This window comes from Trichechus manatus, unplaced genomic scaffold (genome assembly GCF_000243295.1).
Source record: "Trichechus manatus latirostris isolate Lorelei unplaced genomic scaffold, TriManLat1.0 scaffold00005, whole genome shotgun sequence".
In the NCBI taxonomy this organism is placed as follows: domain Eukaryota; kingdom Metazoa; phylum Chordata; class Mammalia; order Sirenia; family Trichechidae; genus Trichechus; species Trichechus manatus.
The window spans coordinates 35,220,438-35,231,408 of NW_004443941.1; the positions used below are offsets into that span (position 1 = coordinate 35,220,438).

At 37.8% G+C, this 10,971-nt stretch overlaps 1 protein-coding gene across 3 annotated transcripts in view; it reads left to right on the plus strand.

Annotated features, from left to right (window-relative positions):
• Positions 1-10,971, plus strand: part of MEMO1 (mediator of cell motility 1) — a 127,805-nt gene that overhangs the window by 97,292 nt on the left and 19,542 nt on the right. For 2 of the 3 annotated variants that reach the window (XM_004369580.3, XM_004369579.2), the window contains one exon: positions 2,778-2,854. In XM_004369580.3, the coding sequence (XP_004369637.1) occupies positions 2,778-2,854 (77 nt within the window). Of the gene's footprint in view, positions 1-2,777; positions 2,855-6,880; positions 7,344-10,971 lie in introns of those variants that run through there. The other variant, XM_023736378.1, reaches the window with a different exon arrangement.

The following is a 10,971-nucleotide window of genomic DNA, read 5'->3' on the forward strand; positions in this document are numbered from 1 at the left end:
TATTTTAAATTGATAATAAATATTGAATTAAGATTGCATTTATGATCAGTGTATTGTGCTAGTTCTGTCATTTCCCCTCTTATTAAATAAAATCTTGATAAAATTATTTTTTTAATAGTAAGAAACAAAAACAAGTCTTTTGAACTCAAATTCCAAGTGGTATTTAACTGAAGTTGTGTGTGTGTGTATGTTTGTGGCTAGGATGATGACAACTATTTACTTCACATTAGGTGCTTTCTGGATGTATATTGAACAGAACTCATTGCTCAAGTAATTTTTAAATATTTGTACATTTTTTTAAATTATCCTAAGACAGTGAGCTGTTATAAGTAAAATATTTTTTGGTATAGTAGCTATGTTTAGTATGGATTTAGCTTCTTAACAGATACGTTGTTCAAGTATTTATGCTCAGTTACTACTAAGTTTGAGGTGGATACTGAAGAGTAGCAAAAAGTATATAGCAAAATATTAAACATTTGTCAAATTGATTTTCTGTGTATTTTGTCATCCTTATTAAATCACAGTTTCCATAGTCTGAAAACTCCAAAAGTCTGTATGATTTTTCTATTCCTTTAGAAGCATTTTTAAAGTGAAGGTTGCACTGAAATGGTCCATATGAACAATATAGCATTTTAAAATATAGTTACACTTTTCATTTACTATTGAGGCAGACTTGACCAACTTTAACCATTTGAAACAGCAGCTTTGAACTTGGACATAAGTAGAAAGGATTTTTGAGTAACAAATGGCTGTCACAAGGTATATGAACTTTTCTCTGCACCTGGGAGTAGCAATTTTCCAATAAGACAATTATGTCCTAATCACAGGGCCTGCTGAAAGTGGCTAAACTAACAGCTATTTCCAGAAGCAGGGAAAAGAGAATATATTAGTATAAACCCAAAGCAGGTCAGGTTCAAAAATATACATCTTGATTTCTTCCAAGGATATTACTATTAGTACAGTACAGTACAGTGACAGTGAGTCAGAATTTTCTTGTCTAAGATCATTCATTTAATTGTTCATTCACTTCACCAAAGATTCTGGGCAGATTTTATCAAAAGAACTTTGGAATAGAAGTACAAATTCAGTATCAATGAATTGAGTCAGTAAGTTGCTATGATAGAACTTTAGGTTTGGTTTTGAGCCTTCTGGCAGTCATGGCAAACAGGAAAAATAGCATCAATTATATAGTTCTCTTTATTGGATAGGAGGAGGTATATACATATGCAACACATTCGTTAAGGAAGAACAAAGCTATACCTAACTACGTTTTGAAAGAAAGAAATCTCATGAATTATTTATTGTGTGGGCATTGAGTGATTGTCACTGTCATCTCTTACAGTTTTTTTAGTTCAAGGACTGTAATGGATCTCATAGCTATGAAAACATGCAGTAATTTACAGTGTTTACAAAAGAGGTTAAATATATTCAGAAAGCAGAGACAGCCTCAGAACCCTATTGCTTGATTCTAGGATACCACCAGCTGTAAGATGCGATATTGATTTAATAATGGCTCTTGGAGGGAAAATAAGAACTGCCACATTGAGTAATTGTATATATTAATTGTATGTGAAAGTCAAGGAGATACGGTATATTTTAGAAAAATGACTGTCAAAGAATGATCAGCATCAATAAATGAAGTTCTTTGATACATGGTTTTTCTCAAAAGGACATGAAAAAGGATTTTATAATTTTGTAAGATAATATTTTTTAGTAAGCTGAACAAACACCTTAAGGATCCTAATTATCTAGTCAAAGAAACCCATCTACTCAGATGTGTGAGGATAATAATTTAGGTACATGAACATTGCTCTAAACATGAAGCACAAGACACATACTGTGTGTACATGATTGATGTATTCTGATACCTTTATAAATGGGTTTTGGTGAAACTTAAAAAATTAGGAAATAGAAAAGTAATGAGTTCTTGGGAAAAAAGCATTACTGAAAGATAGGTTTAGGTGTATCTGAAATATATCTTAGCTCGATAACAATTCATAATTACTTAAGAATGTGTTTAATTTTTGGTTTCATATAACTGTAGTAAGAAACAGGATTTGTTTTATGAGCCTTTTGATTTCTCTGTCTTCTTTTTAAGCTTCCTCCATTTTACCCTCTCTGTTCTTTGCAGAACAACTAAACATTTAATGTTCTATATTTGTATTCTTATTGAGATTTTATGTCAGAGTAGGACTATTATATTTATGCTTTTGTACACATAAGGTAGTTGTACAGATCCTTTTCCAAATAGAAAGTTTTGCAAAAAAGATAATTTTTATATCAAGGTCATGAAAATCATACAAGCCGCATGTATCCTCGACCTGCGCATTTTTTCTGTAAGAAAAACCAAATCTTTGCATCTGTACAGCAAAAGCTAAGCTTTCAATGATTTGTTACACTGAGATAGTTTCCTTGAGACAAATTTTCTTGAATCATATTCTTTAAGTTTATTTTTCATTAGACTGATACATGTTTAACAATGCTTCTAACTTTATAAGCTGTTTTGTTTCCTTAATCTTTTGTATTGCTGATGACTTTAAGGTTCTACAACTTGAAATAGTTTTTAACATAAAACATCAAACACTGTGGTGATAGATCATTTCTTTATTACCTTCCCAAATATGGCTTTTATATACAAGGGCTCCTGGGAATGATTCTCTCAGAGGCTTAAGCTATGCTTTGCCTTTCATGAGAACTGAAATTATTTGGTAAGCACTTGCTTTCTTTTAGCTTCTAATTTTTCCCTATTTTATTTTGTACATGATATTTGTTTCAAGGTCAAAGGTTCCGTTACAGTTACTATGATGAATCCCAGGGGGAGATTTATAGATCCATTGAACATCTAGATAAAATGGTAAGTCTTTCAGGTGTGGGGTTTTAATGCTCTAAGACTTTTTCTTTAATTTTAGATTAGTGATTCAAAACTTAATATGTTGAATTATACACAGTGGACTGATAATTCTTTCCCAACTTTTAACTAAATGTGCAAAGTGCAATTTGTAATTATATGATAATTGATTACAAGAATAATCCCTGCTCTGCTAGTAGAAATTTCCTTCATCTTAATTTCATTTGATTAAGATGAAGATTTAAGAAGTATTACGTATGGATCTAAAATAGTTTTTAGGGGAGAATCTTAGTTTTAGGGCAATAGCGTACTAACGTCTTTATTTACTGTTAAGCAGAAACAACCATGGCAGATGATGGATGCCTTGACTCTAAATCCTGTTTGTTGGATGGCGTAAAATACGTTTTAATTCTTTCTGAACTGTGCTGTTATTTCTTGCAGTGTATTAATTAGTGTATCTTTAGGTTTGATAGCAGGCCAAATACTATTCTTGAGAAATGCTGAAGATTTTATGAATTAGGCCCTTATAAAAATCTGTGTTCTGTGGGAGAAAAATACGGGCGACTTAAAGTCTAATCTAAATTTTAAAACATTTGATTGAAAATATTTTTTCAATTACTACTTTTTCCTTCCAGAAATAATGACATTATAGCCTTATAATTACAGCTTGCAGAAATTCCAGTATACATTTAATATACCTAATTTAAATCTTAAGTGCTATGTTAAAGGGATTTATAGATATACTTAATTTTAATTTCTTTTAATTTGTAACTTATCAGGCATGTTTATTTTGGAATTACTTTTGATTTTGTTCTTCATATTTTTTAGAACCTCTTAAAATGAACTTAACTTTAGTGAAATTAATAATTTTAAACACAATAAATTTGCACCATTGGTGTATTTCTTAAAAATCTCTTATAAATCAGATTGCTGTGTATCAAATTGTATTTTTTTGATTTTCATTTTGGATTTTTCTTAAACTTATTAAGACTTTCACTTTAAATTGCAATGGTCTGCAACGTTTGTCTATTAAAGAGTTTTAAAAACCTCAAGAAAACCAAATTATTTTTGTAAGTGCAAATAATTTGCTTTTCTCTGTCCTCTTGTCCTTTGCTCTTCCTACAGATTCTTAGCTCATTTATTTTTTGGCTATTTGTATTTTTCTTAAATGGAATTTCAGTTTGTTGTTTTAGATATGGAATTTTTAAATATGATTATATTCTTACATAGCTTAGGAGTACAGTAAACATTGATCCCACTGACATTTTCATTGAAGTATTAGGGTAGTCATAGCACTTGTTTTAATTATTAAAAAAAAAAAATCACAAGTCATTGTAGTATTTGCTCATAAACAGAATATTATTATAGCAGATCTATCACTAACTTGATCTGTGACTTTTGAGAAATCTCTTCAGTTCTCCAGTCCTTAGTTTCTCATCTGTAAGATGAGGGAATTAGACCAGATGATCTCTAAGTTATCTTTAAGATCTGTTAGCCTGTAAGCCTGTGATCTGTTAAACTTGGCTTTACTAACTTTTGAAGCTTTATGTGTATGTTTTCAATGAAGATTATTTAGTATAAAATAAGTAAAACATTTTAGTAAGGAATGTGGATCTGAACATAAAGGTGGAATATACTATATAATAGTATATCCTATTAAAAGCCAAATGGAATGAATGGAAATTTGGTTACTTATGAAATTTTGTCATATTTAAATTTATCTTGATTGTTACTTTAAATGTAATTATTGCCTAATAATTTTTATCTTTAGAATTTTATTTGGATTTTAATTTAATTTACTGACTTTTCTTTTGGCCTTATGATGGTTGTCATTTCTATAGTTTAATTCTTTTGACTTCTAGTTCTCTACCCTTACACTTCTCTGAAGTTTAGTTCTTAGTTGCCTCAGAAAACTTCTTTGATTCCACCATCATTTATTTTCTTCATAGAGCAAATGTTTAATGGATGTCTACTATGTGTCTGGTATTGAAGACATCCTGAGTTAATGGAACTTACAATTTAGTGGTCCAATAGAGTTACAAACAAGCCATCACTATATAGAATTGTAAGAGATACTTAGGAGGTAGAATGAATAAGACATTAGTAATTGATTAGTGTTACAGATTCAATTGTGTCCTCCCAAAATATATGTTGAATTCCTGGTTCTTGTACCTGTGGGTGCAGTCCTATTTGGAAATAGGGTTTTTCTTTTGTTATGTTAATGATGTCATACAGGTGTAGGGTGGATCATAAACCTAATCACTTCTGAGTTATAAAAGACCACAATAATCACAGAGACACACAGAAGACAAGGCTCATGTGAGCTACGTCTACAAGCCAAGAAACCAAGGAATGCCCAGGACCACCAACAAGGAAGAATTCTGCACAGCCAAGACCCTCATTTGGACTTTAGCTTCCACACCTGTGAGACAATACATAATCTATTCCTAAAGCGACCCACTTGAGGTATTTGTGTTATAGCAGCACTAAGTAACAAAGACAGAATTTGGTACCAGAGCATTTGAGTGCTTTGGTAACAGATACCTAAAATGTAGAAAGGGCTTTGGAATTGGGTAATGGGTAGAGGCTGGAAGAATTTTGATGTACTTGATAGTGAGAACCTAGATTGCTTTGAAAAAACTGTTGGTAGAATTATGGTTGTTAAGGGCGATTCCAGTGACAGCTGGAAAGAACTGAGATCTGTGGGGAACACTTCGGTAATAATGAACAGAATGTTACTAGAAATGTGGATGTTAAACATGCTTCTGGTGAGGCTTTAAAAGGAAATGATGAACATGTTATTGGACATTGGAGGAAAGGTAATTCTTGTTATAAAGTGGCAAACAACTTGTCTGAATTATGTTTGTTTTGTGGGAAGTAGAACTTGAGAGCCCTGGTGATGCAGTGGTTAAGTGCTCAGCTGCTAACCGAAAGGTCAAAGGTTCAAACCCATCAGCCGGCTCCACGGGAGAAAAATGTGGCAGTCTGCTTCTGTAAAGATTTACAGCCTTGGAAACCTATGGGGCAGTTCTACTCTGTCCTATAGGGTCTTTATGAGTCGAAATTTACTCAACAGCAATGGGTTTTTTTGTTTTGTTTTTTGTTTTAGAGCTTATAAGTGATGAACTTGGATATTTCACTGAGATTTCTAAGCAAATGTGACATGGTGTCTTTTTCTGCTTATAGTGAAATGGGAGAGGAATGAGATAGATTTAGAGATGAACTGTGCAAAAAGAAACTACAGCTTAAAGATTTAGAAAATTCTATTGTAAAAACTAAGGAAGCACGCCCTGGAAAAGGACACCAAGGTATGGCTAAACAGCCATTTACTAAAGAGATTAGGCCTGTGACTGGTGGATCTAGTCAACAACCTCAGTAGAAATCTTGCCAGCCTAGACTGAAAGGGGCAGAGACAGGACAAAATGAAGGAAGGCTGTCTGCCTACTGGAATACTACAGGTAGGAAATGGGCCAGTGGAGCTACTTAGTTGCGAACATCTGTTGTCCTCTAAGAAAAGGAAGAAACGATCCCTAGAGCAGTTCTGAGACCAGCTGGACTGTCAGGAGGAGCATGGATAGCAGGGCTACCACTTCCTTAGTTTCTAAAGGTGGAGCCACCACCTTCTGGGTCTCAAAGGGTGAAACCACTGCCTGTTAGTTTCAAAGAGTGGAGTTGCCATCAGCTCAGTTCCAGAGGGTGTGGCTGCCATGCATGTGAGCCAGGAGAATAGGGCCCAAAGTTGAGGGGTTGGGACTACCATGCTGGTGGACCAGGAGAACAGGGCAACACAGGACTGAGGGTGTGGGATTGCTGTAGCATTAGGCCTGGATAGCAGGGCTGACACCCAGGGCCGTGGGATCTTGGCCTAGAATCCAGAGAACATGGCCAACACCCAGAGTCTGGAGGTTGGATGATTGTCCATAAGTGCCTGGAGTATAGAGGATTATTTTCAAGCCTCAAGAGGTAATGAGATTTGCCCCGCTGCGTTTTACACTTGCTTATTATTACCTTTGATCTTCTCTTTCCCTCCAGTTTATCCTTTTTGGAATGAAAATGACTACCTTGTGCCTGTTCCACCATTGTACTTTGGAAGCAGATAATTTGTATTCTAGATTTCACAGGTCCAAAGATGGGGAGGAATTTTGCGCTAGGATGGAACATACCCAGAGTATCACCCATACTAGATTTAGATGATACAGAAGATGAGATTTTAGAACTTGAGTTGATATTGAATTAAGACTTTTGGGGAGGATGTGATATGGTGAATATGTTTTTACATGTGGGAAGGACGTGAATTTTGTTGGGGGGGACAAAGGGTGAAATGTTATGGCTTGAATTGTATCCTCTCCAAAATTTGTTTTGAATTCCTGGCCTTTGTACCTCTGAATGTAATCCTGTTTGGAAATATGGTTTTTTTGTTATGTTAATGAAGCCATACCAGTGGAGGGTAGATCTTAAACCTAATCACTTCTGAGTTAAGAAGAGACCAGAATAGACACAGAGACACACAGGGGCAGACAAGGAACGTCAAGGAATCAAGGAATGCTACCAACAAGGAAGGAATCAACACAGTGCAGACCCTGATTTGGACTTTTAGCCCCCAGAAATGTGAGAAAATAAATTTCTGTTCTTTAAAGCCATACACTTGTGGTGTTTGTGTTATAGGAGCACTAGGTAACTAATACAATTGGCTATAGCAGGTAAGGGAGTGAAGACATCTGAAATGATTTCTGTGTACTATGTTTATGTAGACGTTATTCACCAATGCAGGGAATGTATTAGGGTCAGATTTAAGGTAAACAATGAGTTCAGTTTTAGACAAGGCATTTGTGGTATGTTAGAACAGCACTGTAATACTGTAGCCACTAAGCCATATGCATTTATTATTTGAAATGTGAGTAGCCCAAATTGAGATAATGCTGTGAGTGTAAAATATGCACTAGATTTCAAAATCTTAGTATGAAAACAGTACCTGGGTGGCACAGTTAAGCGCTCGACTACTACCCAAAAGGTCAGCCGTTCAAACCCACCTAGACGTATCTCAGAAGACCAGCCTGGCAATTTGCTTCTGAAAGGTCACAGCCTTGAAAACCCTATGAAGCAGTTCTCTGCACACATGGAGTCTCCATAAATCAGAATCGACTTGATGGCAATTAACAACAAGAGGTATGAAAAAAATGTAAGGTATCTCAGTGATGTTTTATATTTATCATATGATGAATTGATAATATCTTTGATTGTGAGTCAGCTTATAGGCCGGAGATTACTGCAGTGTTGTGTTGAAAACCGTAAGTCAGGTATTGGGAAGAGTGAAGAGTAAGGGAGTTCTGGCAAAATGTCTGTTTATAGTCTGAAGACAGAATATACCCTAGAGAAAACACCTTTTTTGCTCTTAAGGCCTTCAACTAATTGGATGAGGCCCAACCACTTTATGGAGTATAATCTGCTTTACTTAAGGCCACCTGATTTAATCACATATAACTGCTTCATGTACATGGAAGCAGCAGTCAAGAAATCAAATGACATACTGTGTTGGCCAGATCTGCTGTAAAAGTTTAAAGTGTTAGAAAACAGATGTTACTTTGATAACTAAGGTGCGTCTGACCCAAGCCATGGTCTTTTCAGTCACCTCATATGCATGTAAAAGTTGGATAATGAAAAAGGAAGACAGAGGAAGAATTGATGCATTCGAACTGTGGTGTTGGGGAAGAATGTACCTTGGAGTATGAGAGAACGAACAAATGAGTCTTAGAAGAAGTACAACCAGAATGTTCCTTAAAAGTGAGGATCATGAGACTTTGACCACTTACTTTGGACACATCATTAGGAAAGACCAATCGCTGGAAAAGGACATCATGTTTGGTAAAGTAGAGGGCCAATGAAAATGAGGAAAACCCTCAGTGAGATGGACTGTTACAGTAGCTGCAATGATGGGCTCAAACATACCAATAATCATGAAGATGGCACAGGACTGAAAGTGTTTTGTTCAGCTATACATAAGGTGGCCATGAGTTAGAGTCAACTTGGTGGTAATTAACAGAAATACTACTTCATAACAGAGTCTAGACCAATGTTTAACCCAACAACTTGGCACCATACCCTAGTCAAATTGAGACATAAAATTAACCATCACAGAGGGTAAGGGGATGCAATGAAGCACAGTCAAAGGAAGATTTTTTTAAAGATGGAAACTGAGATCAGCTTCAAAAGTCCCAGAAATGTTAGTCTTTGATTTTAGGTCTTGGAGAGACTTGACTTTCGAAGGGATAGCAGCTATATGATTCCCATTTCTACTCTGGCTTTCATCCTTGACTTTCCTTTTTTCTTCTTTTTTCCATTTAAGAAAGAATGTCTTTGAGGAGTTAAGGCTTGTGTATATATGAAATATAAATTATTAGTCGTATGTGTACATCTATCTACTCCTTATTGACTATCTTGTTATTTGACATTTCGTATTTACGACGGTAGTAAAAAAAAATCTATTTTGTGCATTAGTGAGACGGCAGGCATGGCAGCAACAGCTGCAAGGTGTCCTTTCCCTGGAGGAGGGTCTCTGGGTGGCCTCTGGGAAGGTGGACGATGTTCTCCTCAACCTTCTGCTGTGTGGAGCCACTGCATCCAGCTGCTTCCTCCATGGTCATGGCCTCCAGGTGGATGCACAGGCAGCAGCGCAGGCAGCACCTAGCCAGTGGACATCTGTTCTAGGTTCCCAGCTCCTGTGCAGCCTAAGGCCCAGCAGCTCAAAATTGCTGTGGGAAACAGCCGGTAATTTGTGGTGTGCGCTTTCCCACCCCCCACCCCTCTTCACCCCGGCTCGGCCTCCTCTGCTTCCTGGGGCCACAGTCTCTTGACTGGGAAGTGCCGGCTGCTTGGATTCCACACACCCAAGCGGGCGGCTCTCTGGGTGCCATTTGTTGGCTGCTAGTGTTGCTTTTTTTTTCTGCTGCTTTTGATTTCTCACTTGCCTCTCGCCGTCTCCCCCTCCTTTTGCTCGAGTGCCTGGCTCCAAGCGCCATCTTTGCTTCTTCCTGAGGGGCTGCGGGGCTCCATCCGAGTGTGCAGCTGCTTCCCGGTCTGGGCTGCTGCGCTGGTGGGATCCCGGGGCTTTTGTTCGTTTGTTCCTCTGCTTCCCGCGGCCACGGTCTCTTGACCGGGAGGCGCCGGCTGCTTGGATTCCACATACCCAAGCGGGCGGCTCTCTGGGTGCCATTTGTTGGCTGCTAGTGTTGCTTTTTTTTATGCTTCCTTTGATTTCTCACTTGCCTCTTACCACCTCCCCCTCCTTTCACTCAAGTGCCTGGCTCCGTGTGCCATCTTTGCTTCTTCCTGAGGGGCTCCAGAGCGCCAGCAATTTGTGATATACACTTTCCCACTCGCCACCCTCCTTCACCCATACTCAGCCTCCTCTGCTTCCCGCGGACACACTCTCTTGTCCAGAAACACCAGCCCACACTGGCTGGCTCTCTGAGTGCCATTTGTTGGCTGCTGGTGTTGCTTTTTCTTTTTTTTCTGCTTCTTTTGATTTCTTCCTTGCCTCTGGCCGCCTCCCCTTCCTTTTGCTCGAGTGCCTGGCTTCGAGCACCATCTTTGCTTCTTCCTGAGGGGCTGTGGGGCTGCATTCGAGCGTGCAGCTGCTTCCTGGTCTGGGCTGCCGCGCTGGTGGGATCCCGGGGCTTTTGTTCGTTTGTTCGTTTTGAATTCTTTGTTTGTTTTCTTTTCCTTTACTTGAGTTGGGAGCCCTTTCTGGCCAGGCGGAGCTGCATGGCAAGGAACTCGCCTTTGGCTTCCACAGATGTGCGGAGGGATCCCTGAGGACGTTTCTTTTATCGTTGGCTTTTTTTTTTTTTTCTCTCTTTTTTTGGGGGGCCTTTCTTGTTCTTTTTTGTTTTTGTTTTGTTTTCTTTTCCCTCTTTTTCCCTTTTTGTCTTTCTTCATTGCTCAGTTTCTCGTCTCTCTATATTTTCCTTCGCTTTTCTGATCCCTGAATACCAGGCGTTGTATGCCTCTGTGCCTTCTGGCCAGGCTGTGCTGTGACACCTGAGAGCGACTTTCCCAGACCTCATAGCTGCATCGGTGGGATCCCTGGGAACTTTGCGGTTCTTTAACCTTTCTGATTTTTATTT